Here is a 24862-nt window from a genome sequence, read left to right as displayed (position 1 = left end):
TCGCACAGATCTAGTTACGGCCCTGAGTTCTCCTTTCTGTATTGTAAACTGCTCGTCTAATTTCAATCTATGAAACAATTGCATATATACTGGTATCTGCCAAATGTTCTTCCATTTAGCATCTGTTGTTTGGGTTTGTTATTAAACACTCTGGCCTAAAGAAAACTAAACACACTAACAAGGCTGTATAAGAGTCCTAAGTGTCTCCTTGATTAGGTTGTTCAGGATAAGGACAGGATTTGTAGGAGGTGGCTTTTTAAATAGGGACTTTCAACTTCTTACACTATGCTCAGTGTAATAACTATTTTTCACTTGTGTTGAACCCATAAGGCCTGATTCAAAATGAGACATACGCCCATTTGCTTGGCCTCTCTTTGTCTAATGTAGGCAATGTACAGTAAGGGTGTGTTCGACAAATGACGCATCTGTTACTCATTCAGACGCAGAAGCATCTTCAACTGTGAATACGATGTACATATGCATACACTTGCACGCAACTTTTTCAATCGCAATTTACGCTTACGTTCCAGTCAGAATCAGGCCCGTAATGTACAATGCATAATGACAAAGACAGAGGACAAAAAAAAACATGTATTATAAAATTTATCCAAATGACACCTGAAAGCAAGGCTGAGTATGGAACAAATACACCTTCATTCCACCTGGACATAAACCATAGGCTTCACTGCATGCCAGCCAATCAACAGTTACCTCTGCATCTTTGTGACAACTTTCAATCAAAATAAAGACCATATCTTGCACTAGAAGAGCTTAGCTTCTCAATATTCAAGTTGTTGCGAAAAAGGAGTACACTGTTGTTTTGACTTCCAGAACTAGCATCTTATCAGCAAGATGCAGGTCATGATGAATGAATCACTTTCACTATAAAAGCTGACCCCATGGATTCTGGCCAACAGAAGCAGTTCACTCTATGGTCCTACCCTACGTTTAACAACCCAGTCATTGTAGCATAACTGTTTATTTTATTAACCAATTGCTAATTTGAGAAGATCCAGAAATCCTGGACTGCCAGTTGCAGATGACGATTTGATTATCCAAAGTTTTCCTGAGATTTCTTGGGTTTAAAGAGAGCACTGTTACTTTCTATAACCTCTTTGAAATCATAAGCATCCAAAGAAGGAACTTATAAACAAGTGTGTCCTTATGAGGCAGGCTGAAACCAAACACTCAGATAACAGGTTTGTATTCCACCTTGAGGGTACATCACTACTCTTGTAAATATTATATCACACTCAACTAATACAAATAACCACATTCCAACTGAGCCAGTAGAATAGACATATAGATATAAAACACAGAAGTAGTTTATGTATACTGGTCGCAATCTAACTACTAAATATGAAAATATTTGGCACAGATGGAGGATTTCTCCTTATGTTGCAGGAGAATTGCGAGAGGTAGATCTCTCTTACATACTATGCCCTAGACCAGTGTTGGCTAACCTGTGACATGCCAGGTGTTGTGAAACTACAAGTCCCAGCATACCCTTCCAGCAATACGCTGCTATATATTGGCAAAGCATGCTGGGACTTGTAGTTTCACAACACCTGGAGTGTCACAGGTAAGCCAACACTGCCCTAGACAGACGCTCAGACACTATTATTTTAATATTAGAAGATTATAGATCTAAATACCTATTTTAAAATAAATTTAGTGATAAGGCTTGCTGTTTACTTATTATTATAAATATTATATTCTATGTAACAAAATATATGTTATTAAGAAGACTAATGTTAATGACTAAAGACACTTCAGATAAAAATTATTATGACATTTTATATACTTTTACATAACACACTTAACTAATATTGTTCTATAATTTACAATAGGCTTAAATGTTGGTGTATTTATTTTATGACACTGTTGTTACCCCTACCTGGGTTTCATTTTAACCTATTATTGTTAGGATTTTTAAGTAAGACGTCTAAAATTGCAAAAATTCAATATTTATTTTTTTGTGATTGAAAAAAAAAATAGAAATAATTATTTCTCTCCCTGGGATGCATAGAACCATGGGAAGGCAACCTTTCCACCTATCAGTGCGCTGGCAAATATATTATATATATATCTGTCCCATATATTTGGGCCATACATTTGTGTTTTTAAATTGAGAGCTAACTTACCAAGGAGCTGCCCCAGAAGCCTCCAAACAGCAATTCAGCACCAGTACACCCTCTCAGCTACTGAAGCTGCTCAATCAATTTATAGGCTATAGCAGGTGCTTGAAAGGGTGGGGTTATCCTAAAAGTAACAAACACACAAATGTTTCCCCCAGCACACTGCTATAGCCAGCAAAAGATCTGCCATTTCTACTGTAGATAAAAATGCAAAAGTCTTAGTTTCCCACATTTGCAAATCTATGTTAAAGCCACCCGCCACACCAAGGCGCTTTTGCTAGTAGGATGGTCCTAACTCTAAACAGTGAGAGTCCCATATATTTGGGCCATACATATGTGTTTTTAAATTGAGAGCTAACTTACCAAAGAGCTACAATATTTACTACTATCTATTACGAACATAGCGTGTTGGTACCAATACAATGCATACTTTTATATATATTCAATCCGGATTGCAATAGTTTATGTGGTATACCGGTATATTTTAATACTTTATTACATACAAGTATGTATTTACAATTTGGTTTTTATATCTATTTATGAATAAACAATTTGTCAACTTTATCAGCGCTTCCCCAATTATTTATGATTTTGACTTTTTTTGTGGCAATTTCAGCAGGTTGCCAGGAGGGAGCTACAGATAATAGTTTATTGAAACTATATATACGGTTGTTAAGTCCTTCAGCGCCTGCATTGTGGGCTCCTATTAGAACAGGCACTATGTGAGCACTACAGCCAGCAGTGTGTGAGTACCAGTCTGACCAGTCCTGGCAGGTGTGGGCAATAACCTCCAAAATGTTTCATTATTATTGCAAAGTATTACAACTGCCCTCACCCGGCTGCTTCTTAATGCCACCCGGCTGACAAAATTGTCTGGGGAGACCACTGTAGCAGACTTATAACATGTTCGTTTTATTACTGCTAATATAATGATATGGGAATTTCAGAAATTTTATTTTCAAGGAAACTCTTTTTAATTACACGAAAAGAAAAAGCATTACATATGAAATTGCTGCCAAAAATTACAATTAGATTTGTATGGAGTGCAAAACAGGGGATAGTTATTAAACCAGGGCAAAGCAGAAATAGCGCAGTCAGATTTATTTTGTTTTGAACAGTGTTTTTCTTCCCCGCATAACATTTATAGAACTATCCAAGAGGTTCTATCAAAGTATCTATTTTTTCCCATATAAAGGTCTCTTGGGCCCGCGCTGGATAAAGATGTTAATTTTGTACCTTTTTTTGGGGATTACAAAAACCACAAAAATTATATAACAAATGTTTTGAAAGCAGTTGCAACAGTCTTAGTTACAAATACATTGCATGTTGTAAGCATCATTTTTATACTTTTATCTGAAAAAGAAGCTTTAATCTGTGCATATCTGTTTTTCTATACTTTTAATAAACACAATGTGCTCAGTCCCCTCCAATATACCCAGTGATTACACCACCAGAGTTTGGGCGTTCACTGAAGGCCACTATGACACATACAGTGATATTGATAGGGCTCATGCGCGCATGCAATTGGGGGCACAGAAGCACATCTGGCTGCTACACACACACACATTATATATATATATATATATATACACACACACGAGCCGTGTGTATGTAATGTTCTCTGTATTTAATCACTCACTCTTAAACCTGCCACCACTGGAGTGTTAATTGAGCGCTTATTAACGCTGCACTTTTCAAACTGGAAAAGCGCTTAGAGCGCCCCTAAGGGAATGGAAATGATAAAACAAAGTATGGCTTACCGAGGTAAAGTACATGACATCAGTTTTGTAAACAAAAGAATGCAGTATTCCAGTCTAGAAATATATATGATATGGTACCCAGCACAGAGAGCTTTTGGCACAGGTTGTTTGAAACCCTGTGACGTCAGAATGAAGACACTGCCGAGAGTGGGTTTAAAATACTTTTGAAAGTATTTGTAACCGCAGTGGTGAGAGGACCCGTTAGATGCACTCTATTCGAGAAAGTATTTAAGTAACAATTAATGATTGAAGATCATTTTTAAATAAATGAACTGTAAATATCAAAGCTCTTTGTTGTGGGGCTGCAAGTTAACATTTATATCTATTAAACCATTGTGCAGAGTAATTGAACTTTAAACAAAATGAAAAGTGTTGTCAGCTCATAGAAAGTCAGCTGTAACCAGAGAAATAAAAAGACTGAACCAAATGGCTGTGCTCCTCTCTATTCCAGAGCTGCTGATTGCTCTGCAGAGATTCATTCTGGCTCTGAACGGTTTTGTTTCACCAATTTACCATGCTTCTCTTCATCCTATGCAGTGTACATTGCTAGCGGGGCACAGCTATGACCCTGATTGCTGCCTTTCTTTAGCATCAGAGTGACAGCTGTAACCATGCCTATTTTGGGGGCATAGTCTGGAAAATTTGGTTTTTAAAGGTCTTGGCCCCTCATATTTGTTTTGTTGCTACTTCACCTTGTGTGAATTTCTGCATTCAGTATGCCAGATCCTGAAAGGATTGAAAGTATGAGATAAATATCTAATTTGTTCCACTTTCAATAATATTTGTAGCTGACCTGTTTTCTCAAAACTGCATGGTACACTGGATAAATATAAAGACCTCTGACATGTAATAATTTATTAGTATTTTTCTACATAATTTTATCTCTTTTATGTTTATAGATGTTATAGTTATGTACATATGACACATAACTGTGCACAGTCTAACGTGTTGAATAAGTGCAAAATGCAGCTTATATGATACACAATGTATCAGGCAGTCTCAATATTGAAACCACAAACTGGAAGACCTCTTTACCAGAAAGATTGTCAATTCCATAAAACTGCCCATTTTGGTTTTTAAGTACAGTAAAAAGGAAGTACACTTAATACTGCTATTTTTAATGAAAATTGTGTTTGTTTTGTTGGAAAGGTTAAAGGCATTCTGTAGTCACAAATGTTCTTTTCTTAAATAGATTTGTCCATGTTCAGATGACTTAATGGTTTGTGCACACTGTCCTTTAACTCTTACCAGGTATATTACTTTTACTTTCAAGCTTCCATATTTTTTAGTCGCACATTCAGATATTATCTTTTATTTAGAAGGCACCAAAAATTGTCACAGCGCTGTACACTGGTGGTGAATAGAGTACACATTTAACAATAATACACAATGCACACGTATACATAATTACACAATACAAAAACATACAATAACTAGTCAACAACAAAATGCTAGAGTATAAACAGAGAACATAGAATTGCAGATCAAGATATTGATAAGATAAGTTTCCAGTGGCATGGGCTCGAGAAACAGGGCTGGGGAGAGGGGCCTAGAGGTGTAATGGAAAACACAAGGACTCATAAGAGCTTACATCCTAGAGGGAACGGGGAGACAAATATAGGGTGGCACCGAGTGAGGAGTAGAGATGGTAGCAAAGGCATAGGAGTTAGGCTGGGTACACACGTCAGAAATTTTCTCCCAATCAGCACGCCGATTCATGTATACACACTATACATGTTTTACAAGATTCTTCTTCACAACTGTGCTCTTCATCTATCATAACCTTCGGCTCATGATTCTCATCATTCGGATCATGACTCTGTATTGTAAGCTCCATGCAGATCAGGAGCGTGAGAGCATACACACTGCAGAACAACATTGTTCCAACGTTGAACGAGATTTTTATGTTTGGTTTAAAAATCAAATAAAACGATATTATGTGCTTTGTATACACTAATGCAGTATCGGGCCGAACAGTCATTTATCAGGTGATTGGCCCGATAATTGGCTGAAAACCCTGTAGTGTGTACCCAGCCTTAGGAGGAGGAAGGCTGACATGCTTGAATGTAGATTTGAGTCTTGAGCAGGGCCAGATTAACCCTAGGGCTAACTAGGCTACAGCCCAGGGGCCTCAGGCATTAAAGGGGCCCTTGAAAGTGCTCAGCAGCAGTATTGATCGGTCGGGGTCACCGCCCCCGGTGCGATCAATGCTGCTGAGCACTTTCACTGCGGTCCTTCCCCGGCGCGCTGTAGTCTCCTTACTGAGATCTCGTGAGTCTCCCTCTCACGAGATCTCCTCAGTAAAGAGCGTACAGCGCGCCGGGGAAGGACTGCAATGCCAGGAGGAGGTAAGTGCCTTGAGGGCAGCTCGGCTCAATGGGGAGAGCGGGGGGCATCTCGGATCACGGGGGGGGGGCCTCTCGGGGGAATGAATGCCCCTATAGCCCAGGGGCCTCCATTCCCTTAATCTGGCCCTGGTCTTGAGGGCTACTCTAATAAAGCATGGCAGAATGGAGGAGGCAGAAGGAAGTGTTGGTAGAAATTAGGTTGGAGGTGTAGGGGGGGGGAGAGGAGAGACTGAGGCCTTTGTAGATATTAAGATAAAAATCCATATCTTTATTTCCATTGTCATAAAAAGTGGCCCATCTCTGCTGTGATCTCTGCAATGAACACAATTGTATCCACAGCTTTGTGTTGTAGTAAAACATTATCTTTATTAATATTATTTATTAATGTCAACTGAAGATGGAAAACAAACTTGTGCCTAGTAAAGGGACTGCATAGTTTTAGGATATCTCTCTGTACAGGTTGGTGATTAGAGTCTACCTACCCTTTTGCATGTTATAATATTTTTCAGTATCCTCTGTCTGCCCACAATAAGGACATACCCTGCCTCTTATGTTGTCAAGACCTCCATGCAACTGGGCCACACTCACAAGCTGTTTGTGTTGTAAGAAGATTATCAAACATGAAAAAGATGGACAGTTGAGGAATAAAACTGAAAGATGCTGTTGACTATTTTGCAAAAAAAACCAACCTGAACATTTCTTGTTTTGTTCTTACCAGAATAATAACAGGACACAAACAACACTAGATATATAATGGTTTAATGATTTAATGTGCAGACTCCTTTGTATAAGCTTTTTGGCTTTCAGTGGAATGTCCTAATGCTGTATTGTGTGGATGTGCTGTGCAAGTCTGTGCATTTGTGAAGCAATAGTGGAAAAACAATTCCTAATAACTACAACTATTTTTTTATTAGAGATGTCATGTCCCTTTAGAACTAAAAAATTACATAATCGTGTATATCTACTCAATATGTGTTTCAACATAAATACTAAGCTAAGGAAAGATACACAAAACTTACTAACCTCCACAGTATGCGACTGGGTCTCGATTTCCTTCCACATGGTTGCATAAAAACATTGCTAGTAACATTCCAATTTGGAACAAAAGTAGTGTCATATTTAGTACCTGCAAAAAATAAACTCATTACAAAGTACATAATAAATAATTTAAAATCAGATTTTTGTTTTTTACTCAAATATTTCAGCTAAAACACTCCTACCTTTCAAATTGCTACTGTAATTTATGTGCAAATAAAGGTTGCATAACTACAACAGTGTCTTAATATATTAAATGTTTAAGGTAATTTGTCAAAACTTAGTCCAAATGTATTGTCACTTTTGATTTTTAATGACAGAATCCTGGCCAAATATGCACATTTCCATTCTCTATAGACAAGATGAAAAGCTACTCCGAAGAGAAGATATGCCGATCACGGCATCACTATGTAACAAAACACTTGCGTAAAGTAATCCAGTAACACCACAAAATGAACTACATCACCTTTGTACTCTCCCTACTCTCTTGTATAATAAAGTCACTTGTTCACTTATGACATACCTACAGACAACAGATGATTTGGTGTCATTAGATCTAAGAGACCCTCAATCTTTGCATTGTGTTGTGTAGGTAAGTCACTCAGCCAGTCGTAGGACCTTTCCACTTGTAGAACAAGTAAACATGCAACATTTTCAGATGTATGACCCACTGTGGCAAACTATACAAAGATGTTTGCAGAGAAAAAGGGAATGTATAACACGTGTGTGTTGGCTCAAAAACGTCTGATCCAACGAACCAAGAAGCTTACTACTTTTGTAATGCAGTAAATATTTTCAACAACATAATGTTCCGATCTATAGAATAATAATAATAATAAAAATAATAATACAATATTAATACTAATAACAATCCTCCTTAAAAGAAACCTGAACATTAGTATTTGCAATTATAGAATAGATATCACTAATGTTTCACCACTCTGCAAATACCTTAATTAAGGTCAGCTATTAACATCAGAAAGTACCCGACTGTACTAATTGAATTACAGTCCCCAGGCTGCCAAACACAAATAACTTTGAACTTACCTGTGGTAAAAGCAGGACTACCACTGAATCTTGTCAAGTGGTTTTTAAATAAGTTAGGATTTCAACTAAACTTTTATGAAAGGTCTTCCTGGTCAGATGTGAATTTATAGCTGATTGACTGAGTAATACAAGAATTACAGGTGTTTCAAGAGTCTATTCATTATTCACGTGGTGTCTCCTACTTCTGCCACGATACTTGTGGGCATGTGTTTGTTTAGGTGATTGACATAGAACAAAGCCAACCAGAAAAAAGATAGAGAGGCTGCCAGCAAATCGTTATCTCTCCTGTGTGAATGTCCCATCTGGAATTCCACAGTGAAACCTTGAAATTCAATCATACAGGGAAGAACAAACACATGTGCTTTAAATGCATTAACACTGCTGCCACAGTAGTAGGAGAATAGTGCTGTATTTGACAAGCATAAAATCATATTAGGTATACAAATACAAACAATATTAAGGGAAAAGATTTTACACATAATGTATTACCTGCATTAGACTAATAAACATCCCAGTTGCTTACAAGTACTCACTAAATTCAAGGGGTGCATTACAAATACTAGAAGCATAATGTGTAATGTAATCTTGATTTAAGGGGGAATCTATTTAATTGTAGGAACTGAAGATAAAGATAAAAGGTAAGTATGTCAAAATAACTTAATAAAACGCTAATAAAAAAAATAAAAAGTGTCAAATCACTCATATACAAGATATAACAGACCTCTTACTTTTAAATGTAAGGATATTAGCAACCCCAGTTTCATTCCCTGTATTAATATGGGCTGGTTCTTTTATATGGCACAGAACTCATAAATGAATTCTAATATCCTAATCTTTCACAGTATAGAATACATTATCTCTGATATATTCAGAATGGTATGCATAATTACTTACAATAGACATGGATAAACATTGTAAAAAGCATGCCAAGCTAAAGCTGGGTACACACTACAGAATTTTCCACCAACTTTTTATGCCGATTGACTGTGTTACATCCGATCGCTCGGTCCATGGACTGCATACACACTAGCCTTGTTTTAGACGATAAAGGGAAGAGCGGCCGGCCGTTAGCGACTTTTTACAGCTATGTTGTCGTGAGCAATAATTGTAATTTCGTACACACTGAAGCATCATTTGTGGGGCATGTAACAATATAGCAAAGACATTAGCATAAAGGGGCAGAGCTTACACTATAGTTAACACCCAAAGCCACATTAAAAGAGAAGGCAACACTGTCTCTTCATTCTTTACTATAAAATAGAAGTTTATTACCATACATAAAAATTAGAAAAAACTTTTAACTGGTAAAGTGCAATGCACTGTTTGGAACTGTCCTGCCACAAACCATTAGCACCTTTAAAGTGTAATACTATTTTTTTCACTTGTAATATTCTGCAATAACATTTTTTTTACTTTTTCCCTGCAATAAAACTGTTGCATGAACACTGTGTGGTTTATTCTGGGTATTTTACAAATATTAGTTAATAAAGGTTAAAATGACTTTATAAGTTTAGTAGTTTATGAAGGTATAAGTTGATAAGGGGTAAATATGAATAGATTCCCAACATAGATGCAAAGGGTAATAACAAACGTGCTTTATACAAGAGTAATGGTCTGCAGCCAGACAGGTGCAATACACATCTATACAAAACATAAGTCAGTGATGTGCGGATACCGCACCACGTGGGATTGGTACAGGCATCACAAATTTACATACACACACCCCCCAGGTCGGGGAAGTATCGGAGGATTGGTCGGAAATTTATACACACTACACAATGGAAAGGAGATTGGAACGAAAATATTGAACGGTATCGACCAACCAAATGAGGTGACAATCGTCCATTTGGGCAGACTTTCACCATCGTGTCACTACACACACTGACCCGACTTTCGAACGAGCAGTCGTATGTCGGCTGGTTTAGCCGATTATTGGACAAAAACCCTGTAGTGTGTACCTAGCTTAAGGCAAAATTACATTATTTTATACTATCTTCATCTACATATAGGATTGGATTGATACTCATTGCAGGGCAATTTTCATCTCCAGTGTGAATATCCTTTGCTGAGTTCATAATCTAATATTTGCCTAGTTAGATTAAGGGCCTCAATTAGTTAGGAGCAAATCCAACCAAAGGGTTCACATTTTTACTCCAGTGAGAGCAGGCAATTCTCCCGCATCCGCAAGGAATTGCATCATTTTGGCCTCCCCACGACGAAAGCGACATTTTGTCACTGCGGTGGAGCCAAATTACGCGATTTGCCGCGAACAGACTCCTCACACCATGTCCCCATCCTGGAGGATAAAACTCAATGTTGGCAAGTATTATGAAAAGACTGCCAGTTTTTACATGTGGCACACAAATACTAGGCAGCTTTACTTTTACACTGTGATCTAGAGTAGGGCTACAATGCATCCCTTTCAAACTGTAAATCTGTCCGCATTTTTTAAATTTGCCTTCCCTGTAATGCAATTGTTCTGGCAAAGTGCAAAATTGTAAAACTAAATGAGGCCAAGTGTCTAGACTAAGGGGTAGATTTACTAAAGATTATACCAAGGAAAAGCGGAGGTGTTGCCCATTGCAACCAATCAGATTCTAGCTATCACTTTCTAGAATGTACTAGATAATTTACCCCTAAGGATATAAAGACCTGAAGCAGAAATTCAACATGGTCCCTGTCATGTCGGTCAGTATCACTTCTGTATATTTAGAACAGTCAAATATCCCCCCATTAGCAAATGTTGGTTTATGTCACATGAAAAAATATCTATGTATATTGTTATATTTCATAGCGTGCATAAAGAAATTATTGAAGGCACTGTGTGATCAAAATGTGTGTGTCACGATACAGAGGACTAGGAGTGCCCGACTAGTTTGCCCGGTTTAGCACTACCCTCCTTGAGGTGCGGAGTCTAACGGCGAAGGAGGTTTTCACCAGAGGCTCCCGCAAGGGAGTATAGTCTTGGCGGCTCCCTAACCGCAGGTCACAGTCAATTTCCACTCCATTAAGGAGAGTGTACTCAGGTTTGGATGCAACACTGGTCTTTGGTACAGGATATCTGGCCATTATGGTAGAGGCTATAGTGGTTCTAGAAGCATTCCCCAAGATATGAAAAACAATGGTTGCTGAGGCCAGAATGGGAGAATCACTATCACTTCTACTTGTTCCTTATTTTTTTCAGACCTCTTGAAAAAAATAGAAAATGGAGGAAATATCCTAGGCGAACTTTCCATGGTCTTGTCAGAGCATGTACTTCTTCTGTGTTAAGATTTTTTTTGTGAAAGAAAATAAGTCACTTTGGAATACTGTGTTGTTGCCTGTAGATATATGTTGTTGGCCAAACCTCTGTACCAGTAGCCAGAATATCTCTTCTTTTAGAGCCTATTCTCCTGGATGTACTTGATTTCAACTGAGATAATCTTCAGGTATATTGTTCTTGCCTGTTACATGAAGAGCTGATAGACAACAAAGGTTGCCTTCTGCTTAATTCATTATTGGTGTTAATTCCCACATAAGTCAACTCCTGGTATGTATGTTTAGGAATGGCACAACTGTTTGGTAATCTGAGAGCACCTTGAGACATCTCTGTTGCAGGACAGGCTGAAAATATAGGATTACTTTCCACATCACTCTCATTTATAAAATGTTTACATGAGGTTTCCTGTCTTGTGAGTTCACATGCTGGGGTGATTTAATACCAGCCACTGTTTCTGACAGAGAAGTTCCCTGAATTCTTCTTATAGGGTCTTTCCACCAATTGGGGGGTTCTCTGACTTCTCTGATAATCCACCGATTCCTGCCTGTGATCCCATCTTCTGAGCAACTGAAACTGTAATGCTATAACGTGCCATCTTGCCCATAGCATGACTCTTATTGTAGACGTGAACATCCCTAGGAGACTGAGGCACGCTCTTATTGACAGATGTTTTTGATTGAGAGCATAAAAAAGAAGTCAGATCTTCCCTTGTTCATCCTTTCTTTTGAAATGGTTACCTTGTCTACTGTTTTGTTTACATATAGACTTAGGATTTGCAACTGTTGTGATGGTATTAGATGACTTTTATTTCTGTTGAAAATCCAGTCATAGTCTTTCAAAAACCTGATAATTTTTTGAGATGTTGCTCTTGATTCTAGCACTAGAATATCATCCATATAGGGCCAAGCCAACACGCATTGTTTTCTTAATGCTGCCATTATGATAAGCACTTTGAATATCCTCAGAGATGTTGCGAGCCCGAATGATAGGCGTGTGAATTAAATATGGTGACCTACAACACAAAAAGGTGATGATGAGATGCTATTAGCATATGAAGGGGTGCACCCTGTAGATCTATGAAAGTCAAAAATTGTCCTACTTCTAACGCTTTCATAAAAGAAGTTACTTTCTCCATACGAAACCGCTTCACTTGGAAAAATTCTCAGTCTCCTTAAATCCAAGATTGTTTTCGTACCTCATTTTTATCATGGGATTGTTGTTTTAACTATAAAAACTCCAGATATTTAATGTATATTATTCAGTTCACTAATATACAGACTTTAATATATATTAATATCAAATACTGGCTTTACTCTCTCTTTAATATTTACATTAGACAAACACAAAGAAAATATTAAAATATATGATTAGAATGACTTTAAAAACTAGCAGTCTCCTGGAAAGTAGGCTGTTCATATATAATATAACAGCACCTGCTCTCCCTTAAAAAATTTAAACTTTTCTTGAAATAATGCTACATTGTCGACTATTATATTAGACTCCCTTCATAATTTAATAAACAGAGCTTTATGAAAACTGAAAAAGGTCTTCTGGATGTGTACGTCTCTGAAATAAAACCTCCACCTGGCGATTTCTTTAGACTTCTTTGACCTCTGTTGTGTTCTCACCATGAGGTTCTATCACCTTTATTCTTCCAGCTTTCATGCAGATTCCTTCCAGGCACAGCACAGAGAGCTTGAAATGTCTAATCACATGCAGTGATCATAGCCATAGCTCACTTTCTATCTGCACAGGAGTTGCGGTTGGCAAACGAACTTGCTGACAGAGAGGACTGTCAGAAGGATGTACTTGGCATCACATAAAGGCCACATGTGTGCCCACAAAGTTCAAACCAGAATGACAGAATTAAAATTAAAACATTTATCTTTTGAAAAACGCACACTTGAGAAAAGCTTTAATATTCCAGTGTTAGGGTGACTGTGCAATGCTTTTAACCCCCCCTACATACAGTTAAATACAAAGCATCAGAATTAGATACCATAAATGAAAACAATTCAAGTTACCAAATTAGGACCAAATGTATCACTCGGCACTGCAGGAGAGTGCTTAGGGGCGGCAGAGGCTGAGTGGCGCTTGTTTCCTTGCACAGTCTGCATGTCAGCATTTTTTTTTTCTTTCAACAGTAAAGAAAAGGGAATTGAGGCCGCGAGAAAAATGTAACTGATGGGACTTACTGAACTTTCTGTGGCAATGAGATATGGCCAGTGATTTGGGCAGCACTTACAGCATTACAGCACCCAAAGGGCACGTGCTTGCACACAATAGAAATTGTGCACTGTAGTTTATATTCAAATAAAGCTTCTGGAAACACTCACAAATATATATGTCAAATGTACAGAAATTTATCAGAACTGAAGACATTTGAAGTAAATGTGTGACCGTAAGGGAAGCTTTATATTCATTCAGTCAGATGTGTGAGCTTATTTGTGGACCTTGTAAGGCAGAGATGGGCACGAGGCGGCCCTAAGGGCGCATGTGTCCTTCTGAGTCTTCACATGCAACCCCAGCTCCTTCCTGCTTTATTGTCAGATTTGCTATAGCTTGTTACACTTTTTTCAAATGCCTACTGAAGTTATTACAGATAGGTGCCTCTTTCTTTGTGTGAATGTAGTAAATGTATTTAATTCAAATTTTATTTTGTTCATTACTGATATTAAGGGTGATGTGCTGACTTTTGAAGGTTAGAGAACCACCCACGTGGTCCCCGCAGTGCATCAAGTTGCCTATAACTGCTGTAAGGAGAACATAAGGAAAATAGTGTTCACTGTACTACATAAGTTAATTGGTTCTTTTAAATATCAAGTGTTTATTTTTACTCCAAAACCAGCTCCCTCAATAAATACAACCTCAAAAGGTCCATCATGATGGTCCTCCATCAATTAGGCTACACAAACATGGCCCCCATCAACGTTTTAAGAATAGTTAATTTAAGATAATTGGATGGCTGCCTCCGTACTATTGAGCCATGAGAGGGGATTTGGGGTTAAAAAGGTTGAACTGTTAAATGCAAGTGCTTGTTTTAATACTCCCCTAACAAGCCTTAACTACGGGAATGATCCTTTATGAGACAACCACTGTGGAAGAGATGAAGATTGACATTTTCTTTCTAATCGGATTGCCTTTGCCGCTTTATTTGTATGAAACTGTCAAGGAGATTGTCACAAACAACAGCCAAGGGTCTCATCATCAACACAATATAGTCATTATTGATTGGATATATCTTCTGTATGCTTTCATAATGGTTTTAGATCAAATGATCTATTCTAGAAAAACAACATCAGTGTATCAATATTCATGTTGAAGATAAAATGACTACCTATGATGCAGTTTGACATGTAACACACATAAAATGACATACCTTTACATGACATTTCAATTCATTTAATACTCTAAGTCCACAATATCATCAAATCTCGACAACAACAAAATTTGAAATATTTGGTCATAAGAAAACCAGAATACACTCTTCAGTATCAGTTTGACAAATTACAATCATTAACTAGCTGGGTATGTATGGATATATATGCAAAGGTTGCTGTATAACTACATTTGGGGAGCTGTACTGCGTTGCATTCACCTTATGGTGAATGACAATGATCAAGTTATCACTAGGAACAAATTCTGTATATATACTCACAGAAGTCATTATGTACAGTGGCACAGCTGATGCGGAGTATGCTAGAGACCTCCAGCAGCAATTAGGACAGATTATAAAGGGGAAAAACGGCATTTATATGTATTAAATTATTAGAGCAAAACATTTTAATTTCGAGACTATATCTCTTATAATATCATAAGGATATTTGAAGCCAGGATTGGATGAATGTATCTAAAAGCTAGGAGACAGTCATTTTGTCACTCAAAATTTGTGAGCGTTGCAAAACTTTTTTTTAGGTGGTAGATAACAGCAGATTCCTAATGCCTATTATCAGGTACCTAAAAATTGGTGCAGATTGATGAAGACTTCAAACCAGTCCAAATGACCAGTATATTATTTTTAGCTTGTGCCATGTGCAAGTTAGAAATGGACTTTACGCCAGTGAAAGCAATTGCATCCATGTCCACACACAAATTACACTTCCTACTACCTACAACTTTAAAGGCGGAATAGGTGTGGGAAGGAGCAGATGTACATAGGCAATGTACAGTAAGGACGTGCCGAGGCTGTGCCCACACACATTCCTTCAGTTCAAGCTCTGGACATCTCTTAAGTAAGGTTTTTTTAGTTGTGTCACTTGCACCAACTACAGGGTAGGTGTAAATGCTGACTGATAGTGATGACTACATGATTGTCAGAACATGTGTTTGCAAGTTAGAGAAACTATAAAAAAAAAAAAAGCATTTTATGTATTAAGAACATCCTGATTTATGTATTTGATATAAATTAACCTGTTACATAGATATTTTATACGACACTATCACTCTGCAATTACACCTGCCCTGTAGCTGGTGCAAGTTATACAAGTGAAAAACATGTACCTTAGAGATAACCAAAGCTTGAATCAGATGCTGCTGGGACGAGCTTGGCACGCGCTTACTGTACACTAAATAGGCCCATAAGCCCCTTCCTCTCTCCCTTACACCCATGAAATTGTAGGCATTCATAAGTGTCCTTTTCGCTCGAAGATGAATTGCATATACTTGCGTTCTTTGACATAAGTCCATTTCTGGGCAAGCGCAGAGCAATTTAACGCTAAATACGGCAGGTATTTACGTTCCTTAAAGAATCAGGCCCACAGAGGTTTTTTTTAGGGTTCTGATTCAAGCTGTTACTAAAAATTCATTTTGGTAAATCCCATTGGATTACCATATCAACCACAGTCACATGATATGATAGTGTGCAGAGAAGCTTTGGGAAGTTTGTATTACAAAATCTTGCCCTCTTCAAGTTAACTCCTAAAACAGAACTAAGCATATTTTATTCAAGCATGAATTGCTGCACAGAAAGAACTTCACAGTTGAAAGATGCTGTGCAAAAGCCACTGTGACTTCATGCTGTCTATTTGTACACAATGCCACACAGCTTTCTGCAGCAAGATGGCGTATTTTGTGAGGAGGTTCAGAATAATCGCCAGATCTGGGCAGCATAGAACGTGTCATATGGATTGAGAAATCACTGCAAATGCTTATCAAAAAGCGGAGGTAACACATGGCATACAAACCTGAAACCCAACTAATTTTTACCAGGGGCCCATGTGGATTTACGCTGTAAAGTAGGTCTACTCTCTTATACCTTCCATATATATATATATATATATATATATATATATATATATATATATATATATATATACACACACACTGTGTGCATAAAGAATTACAGTATGGTTTGGAACTTTTATTAGAGCTTCACAGGCAGTTAGTACAAATTAAAATGCCTTACTGGACACCAGAATCCAGCGGAGCTTTGTATGAACTTATGAGCAGGTATACTGTATCTGTCATGTGTTATAGCCAAAAGTAGGATCCCAGCAGGATAGAGACTTTTTAAATATGATGATTTCAGCACTTTTCATAATGTCATGTTATAGACTGCCTGGATACAACTTTTTATTAAAGACATTGGCTCTCTTAGGCAACCTTTAAGGGACAAGTAACAGTAATCTATATTCTATTTGCTTCTTTTTTATCAGTAGTGTAGTAGGCCACTTTTATTGAGTCTTGGGGATATATTTACTAAACTGCGGGACTGAAAAGGTGGAGATGTTGCCTATATCAACCAATCAGATTCTAGCTGTCATTTTGTAGAATGCACTAAATAAATGAAAACTAGAATCTGATTGGTTGCTATAGGCAACATCTCCACTTTTTCAAACCCGCAGTTTAGTAAATATACCCCTTGATGTCATCCCACACTGTTCCCTTCTACACCTAGCGCCATGGTACAATGTTATTATGCGCTCATTGCTTGAGGTACCAATTCGGTATGTAGGATAAACCATGAGAGGAAAAGAGGGGTTGTAACAATGAATTAGTGATGGTGGTAATTGAACTGGATGATATCAGTTGATCTGCAGGCTAGTAAATTTGTGAGTATCTTGTATAATAAATAAGCAATAAATACCTAGTAAAATGCTGTGGAATATACCTATATGATAATGCGTTGTGTATATCTTGTATTGATCCAAAGGATAGTCGAGGATGGTAACTATTTAGTAGATATATTTATTAAATATTGTTGCCTAGCTAGGCTAAAACCTATTCTTCAAAACAATTGAACCACATAAGGTTGACAACAACATAAACAATCTATTTACTAAAATAGACCCATAATAATGCAGATAAAACAATAATTTGATTTGCTAGATAAAACAAGATTAAGAAACCCATAGAATACTAAATATCGCCATTAAGTTTCCATGTTTAGGGGGGGCGGGTGCGTCTCTAACTTAGCAGAGAGAGGGGTCTATTTATTAAGCTTAGTTAAGCCATTTTACCATATTCGCTGGAGAAAGGCTCATTTAACAGTTCCAACAATTTGTCAAAGGGTTAAAGCCAGAAACAGCACTGATTTCTCCGATGTGAAATCAGTTTTCAACGATTATTACCATCCCAATAGATCTCTCTAGGGGATGGCGAAAAAGTGTTGATTTATCAAGCAGCGAAAATGCATGGTCAGTAAAGTTAATGCCATCTGTGGATAGTGTTAACATGCTTGATTTTCATCCCCGCCAGACAGAAGAGGCAGCTCTTCTTGATCTCTCCCCAGCAGGCAACACACTCCTCCTCTCCTTCCCGTCGTTTAAAGGGACTCTTGCACGGCAGATTACCATGTGTGGCCAACAATCACAGCTGGATGGGATTCGGCTGACTTTGAAGGTGGCTGTATTCCCAGCAAATTCATGGGTGTGTTCTGGTAAGGGAAGACCCCATGGACGGATCATGTTTTATGTTTTTGGTGTTTCTACAACTGCACACCAGCTGTGTTCAGCGCTCCAGAAACCTTAACATTTAATAGCAGTACACTGTAGTGTCTGCAACAGGTTCCTGACACATACTACCATTCTCACCACTGTCTCTTACTCTCTGTGTATCTGACATTGAACAGATTACAGGTTAACTCCTTCCCCCTTGTATGTCCCCTCCTATATTTTACACAGCTTTCATATTATCATTTTCCAAGAAAAGATGAGCTTTTGACTTTTGGGAGGATACAGAAATTGGAACTGTTAAATATTCCGATCATGCACTGAGCCGAACCCAACAGTAGCATTGGAGAGGCAGGGGAGGGGGAATCTCGCTTCACCGGGACAGGGACAGACATTTTTTTTTGCAGGTGCTGTCCTGACTAAAATTATACTTAACACCTAAATCCAGCAAAAAAAGATATAAATATAAACCAGAGGTTGAGTGACAGCTTTGCAGATTTTACTATAGGTAGAGAACGACAGCACCAGGTTTATTGCAACAGAATATCCCCAAATTAATTTACTTCAATCAGGATATTTAGGACATACATGTACACATAGTCCTAAAGGGTGCACACAAACACTAATATACATATATCAAAATATACCAAAATGGAGTGTAAATTGGAGCACTCTGGGATAGTCTTTGGTTGAGAATTAAAACATTTTTATTTGACATACAGTACATTAAAACTAAAAGAATAGTTCTGTTCTAAGAAAGCAACGAAATATAGTTAAAAAACAAGTGTGTGATGCTGTGAATTAAAGTGCTAATAATGCATTAAAATAGCCGTAAAACCTGCATTTTCCTTACTACCTCAAAAATGATTAGTTATAAACACTTCCATTAGTGTATAATTTCTCCGCTGACTAAATATGGTAAGTATGTTAGAATAATGAAGCCATTAGAATAGGGCTAAGCAATAAAGTCAAAAGCTCTGCACTAAATAATCTAAGGAGGTATCCTATACAGTGTCAGTCCTTAGTAAATAGCATGGTTTATATATATATATGGACTCCTTAATAGGTTGATAATTAAGAATGAAAGGAACTGGTTAATTATAAACCAAATAAGTTCCTACAACCTCATTGAATACATAAGATATTTTTACAGATACCATGAGAAGTCGTAATTAAATAATGTGATGGTTTATCTTAATAGATAATGATAGTTCTACCCCCATGACCGTGGGTATAAATGAGAGGTCCCTGCTTATCATCTATCTGGGGACGGTCAGGGGATAAGCCAATAAAGCAGAGGAAATAGAGGTAGCAATGCAAAAACACCAAAACGCAATTCGCTCCTATAGCTTTCTGAAGGCTAAAGTTATACTAAACACCCAAATCCAGCGAAAATTTAGAAATATAAACCAGAGTTTGAGTGACAGCTTTACAGATGTTCTCTGCAAAAACAAAAAAAAAATACATGGTGTGGATTGGCAAAGAGCAGAGCCAGTAGTGGCACAACAGTTCAAATCACTGCAGTCTGAGCTTTTTGATATGTATTAGATCCCATTAAAACAATATTTTAAAAATGTGGGCGGAGCTTCAGCTGTCTATAAAGGATTGTGTAGTAGATAATCCTGCAGGACTGTCACCCTAGCTCCAGGCTTCGGTATGCTTTCCATAAATCCCAGTCTGCCTATAGTGTTTTGTGGTGATGTATAGTTATTGTATATGGCGTACAACAAGCACTCCCAAATTCACCATACCAGGACAACATTTACTGGGCCCACGATTGTCTCAGGGCTCAATCATCATCATCATTTATTTATATAGCACCAGAAAATTCCGTAGTGCTTTACAATTGGGCTCAATGGTTAATCTCACTGCCCTGGTCAACTAGCAGGAATGTGTGATGCTGCAAAGGGGTGTTTTCAGAGGGAGGACTGAACAGTTCTCTACAATATCACATATCATGAGATTGCGGATGCCGGTCAGTCCTGCTGCTCACATACCCTTGTGCATCCATTTAAAAGTGGTGAACAGAAATAACTCCCACAGTTATGTTGGGGTGCAACCTTAAAGTGAAATGGACTCTATGGGGGGGGGGGGAATTCAATTGCCCCCAAAGTAGTGCAGCGTTAACCCTATTATTGTTATTACGGTAAATTTAACCCGGCCAACTTATTTGTTCCAGAAATGCTTACTCTTTTGTTATCTCTTTACATATTTATTTCGCCAGATGCACTGTTTTTACATGAGAATGTAAGCAATTTCCACAAATGTCACAAATGTAAAACTTGCCTTGAGGTGTCCATATATGCTGTGATCATGTCGGCCAACTAGGTAACTTTAGCCCGAACAGGCCACAATTTTCAGAGTGTATAGTACTAAAAAGATTGCATATCTCAAACAAAATTGCACTGAAATCATTCAGACTAGGGAAACCTAGCAGTAACCACCTTAGATTGAATTGAAATGTAATGACTAAAATAATTTATTAACAGAATTCAATAACTTTTTGTATACACTACATTACATGTAGCTGCTGGTTTCTTTAGTTGCAGCTTGTCTGGGTCCTGGAATGTTGGGGGCCATATTAGGAAAAAAATGGGTACATTTAGAAAATTTCAACAAGCCCTGCCGTTATTTCAATAGGACCCATGAGTAATACTTAGGCCTTCCTCCAGCCACAACATTAAAATAATACTATTCCCATTTAATAAACAAACCTTTTTCCCTCCCTCCAAACAGCCCCAACAATATCAATTAATAGCATTTACGTATAATAAATATACCTATTTCCCACAACCGTCACTACCATTAAATAATTCATATTCACATTTAATAAATAGACCTCTTGTTCCTCAAACTCAATCCCACATTCAATTAATAGCCCCCAAACTACCCGATCTTAAATTAATAGTCCCCACTATAAAATGAAATTACCCCACCATCACCCCATAAACAAAATAGCACCCATTAATTAGCCACCACATACCTCATACACACACTACATTGTCACAAGCCCCCTGTGCCATCACACTTTATTGTGCCCCTTCATCACCGTGTTGTGCCCCCTTATGATCACACTGCGCCCTCCATGCTGTGATCACACTATGCCATTCTGTTTTTGCTCCTCCCTTCTCCTGGCCCTCCTTCATCACACTGTGCCATGCTGCTTTTGCCCACCCTTCATCACTCTGTCATGCTGCCCTCCCTCTTCATCCCTTTGTCACCCCCCCTCCATCACTATGTGCCAACCTGCCCTTCAAACCAAGACCTTTCATTTGGTATATGATGTGCCATGCTCAGACAACGGCATCATATATATAAGTCACTCATAAAAGTCGTACTTATGCTATTAATAAATAGATGTGGACCAGGGTGATTGATAAATCATGTCGGATGATGACTCCATCTGGCCGTATATGTTATCATTGTTCAACCATGCTCATGATCTGGTAGCTTGAAAGTCTGTTTTTTTTCACATTTTAACACAGACATATATGGCCAAATCTGATCTAGATCTGGCAGATAGGTACAGGTATGGTCAATACTAGTTGCTAAAAAGATTGCGCTTTTCATATTGTCCATTAAAGATATCACTTTATTATTACTTATGGTGCTTTGGTTAATCACGGAAAGGCACCTACTACCATTTTTACATTTTCTGCGGAATGCTATTTGTTCAGTATTCAGTGGTAATGAAGCAAACATTCATAAAGTAAAATAATGGCAATTGAACATTTTCCCTTGATTTTAGCACAAACTCCACTAAACAAATCCTGGTATTTTAAAAAAACCAGCGTAGTTTAAGTGGGAATGACGAGTTTTATTGCAGTCTATGAAATGAAATAAACAGGTGACAGAGGCAACAGCAAGACTCAGAGTCTGGGCACATCTTAGTGTACAAGACCTTATGGACATTAATGGAAGGTATGACTAGTTGCGTATAATTACAATTTTTTCTCAATGCAACAGGTGAGAGAACTGCTTGGAAAGAAAGGGACTGTGTGTGTGAAAAACAAAGTTGTGAAACACGAATTGCATGAATGTCTATACACCACTTGTTGCAGTACATTGTTACACAATACTAGTGATTAATGCAGCCCTGCCCCTGATGTCTAATAATGACTTTAATTCCTCCCATGTCATAACCCATACCTCTGCAGGTTTAGTCAACCTTTCGTTCTCCATCTATTGTGGGACTACAAGTCCCAGAATGCTCTAACTAGGAGACTATGCTAGATCTAGGACCTGTAGTCCCACAAGCATTGGAGAGCTGTTTGTGCCCTGCCTGCGGCTAACAAATGCCTGGACTTTGTAGTTTCACACCTGAAAACACCCAGGCGGCTTTTCCCTGTTATAAATTAAAGACATTATTCTAATTGTCCCAGAATGTGATATGACGTGTGATTACCCCGTGAGGACAGTGTGCTGGGGCCCTGGGGCTGTACCGCCAACAATAAGATAAGGGGGACGTCAGCCCTCTACTTACTTGTTGGTGGCAGCAGAAATGCCGTGCGCGCTCCCTGGCTCCGAGTCTGCCGCTGGCGTGCACGTTCTGAAGCTCCGTCTCTGCCGCGGGCGTGCACGTAGCCCACAGTTCTCCCCCCGAGACCTAGCTCCGCCCTCCCAATCTATGTTGACACCTTTCCCATCCTACCCACAATGCACGGCGAGCCCGGAGTGTGGCAGCAGACGGCGGCCATGTTGTGATGTGTTGTTGCCTGTTTTCCCTCCCCCTTCTCCCGAAGCCGTCTGGCCTGGTGCCCTGACCGCGGGAGGGAGTCACCGCGCTGAGATCGTTTCCTTACCGAGTCCATGTGAGAGAGGAGACGTCGGAGCAGCATGGCCGCTATGTTAGGAGGTATACACACATGACATACTGTGCGGCACAGGCCTAGGCCGCGATGTCCCCTGTCATTATTGTATTCATGTGGCCCTTATATTTATTCACTACTATCCCTGATCGTCCTGCTGCTATGCATACACCCAGGTCTCCTCTTCTTTCTGTCTACCTATAATATACACGTATATTTTATTTCTCCTCCTATGTGTAGCATCGCTTATGTTCTCCCTGATTATGTTGGCTGAGTATTTGCTATTTTTACAGTGTTTAAAATCAAGTTATAAACTAGAAAATGTCCACATTACATTGTCATTTTTGAGTAAGTAGAAGCAGATGAATTAGTACAGATATCGTGACAATTGGAGCTGGGTCATGTATTTAGCCTTATGTTATGCCTGGTACACCTAACATTAAAATCCACAGCCCTGGACATATTTGTCTGGAAACGAGCCAAAAGTTAGTTGCCAGCAATTTTATAAAGACTAAATTTGCAGTGAGCAGAGCATCTCAATAGGAGAGTAGGTGTGTGGTGGGGTTTATTTACCTATGATGTCGGTTGCGCTAATTTGTGAGTACTATGGTATCCGAGCAACACTGATTTTCCTGCGTACCTTTATCATCAACATCATCACTATTTATTTATATAGCGCTACCAATTCCACAGTGCTGTACAGAGATCTCGCTCACTTCTGTCCCTGCTCCATTGGGGCTTTGTCTAAATTCCCTAACACACATAGGGATGGGATGTAAAGAAGAAACTGAAAATACTTCGCCTTCACAACCGTTTTGGAGGCGCTCCACGGCACATCAGCAGGGAACTGGATACCCCACTAGTTTTGCAAAATATACACCCCAAATGGCATGGAGAGTATATCAAGTATTAGCCACTCCCACATTTTTCTCCCTTATCTGTATAATTGTTAGGCGCTAGAGTCTGTGGCACTATATAAATAAGTGCCACTGATAATGCCAGTCCCCTTACAGCAGTGATGGACAACAGGCGGTCCTTCAGGCCTTCACCTGCAGCCCTCAACTCCTTTCTGCTTTATTGTCATATTTGTTTGTTATCAACATTTATTTATATAGCGCCACTAATTCCGCAGCGCTGTACAGAGATCTCATTCACATCAGTCCCTGCCCCATTGGGGCTTACAGTCTAAATTCCTTAATATAGTCACAGACAGACACAGACTAGGGTCAATTTTTGATAGCAGCCAATTAACCTACTAGTATGTTTTTGGAGTGTGGGAGGAAACTAACGCAAACACAGGGAGAACATACAAACTCCTCACAGATAAGGCCACGGTCGGGAATCAAACTCATGACCCCAGTGCTGTGAAGCGGAAGTGCTAACCACTAGGCCACTGTGCTCTTTGTGCGCTGCAATATGTTATTACAGATAGTAGTCTCTTTGATTAAATATATTGTCTTAATTTATTACTGAGATTAACAGTAATAGGCAGCCTTTTTGAAGGTTTGAGGGCCGCCAATTCGGCCCCTGAAGTGTATTTGTTTGCCTATCACTGGCCTACAGTGTACCAGCACCAC

At 38.6% G+C, this 24862-nt stretch overlaps 2 protein-coding genes across 6 annotated transcripts in view; one reads left to right on the top strand and one right to left on the bottom strand.

The window, feature by feature from the left end:
- The window catches only part of CNPY1 (canopy FGF signaling regulator 1), an 86624-nt gene extending 63561 nt beyond the window's left edge, over positions 1 to 23063 (bottom strand). The window contains exons 1-2 of one of the 2 annotated variants that reach the window (XM_075212130.1): positions 22961 to 23063; positions 7270 to 7372 (exon numbers count right to left, since the gene is read on the bottom strand). In XM_075212130.1, coding sequence (XP_075068231.1) covers positions 7270 to 7363 — 94 coding nt within the window. In that variant the 5' untranslated portion in view covers positions 7364 to 7372; positions 22961 to 23063. Of the gene's footprint in view, positions 1 to 7269; positions 7373 to 8328; positions 8486 to 22960 lie in introns of those variants that run through there. The other variant, XM_075212129.1, reaches the window with a different exon arrangement.
- A 59-nt stretch (positions 23064 to 23122) lies between these two features.
- RBM33 (RNA binding motif protein 33) overlaps positions 23123 to 24862 on the top strand; it is a 90060-nt gene continuing 88320 nt past the window's right edge. For all 4 annotated transcript variants that reach the window (XM_075212125.1, XM_075212124.1, XM_075212128.1 and 1 more), the window contains exon 1: positions 23123 to 23332. In XM_075212125.1, the coding sequence (XP_075068226.1) occupies positions 23314 to 23332 (19 nt within the window). In that variant the 5' untranslated portion in view covers positions 23123 to 23313. The remainder of the gene's footprint in view (positions 23333 to 24862) is intronic.

Source organism: Mixophyes fleayi, chromosome 5 (assembly GCF_038048845.1).
Source record: "Mixophyes fleayi isolate aMixFle1 chromosome 5, aMixFle1.hap1, whole genome shotgun sequence".
Taxonomy (NCBI): domain Eukaryota; kingdom Metazoa; phylum Chordata; class Amphibia; order Anura; family Limnodynastidae; genus Mixophyes; species Mixophyes fleayi.
This window is presented reverse-complemented; position numbering and strand designations above follow the sequence as displayed.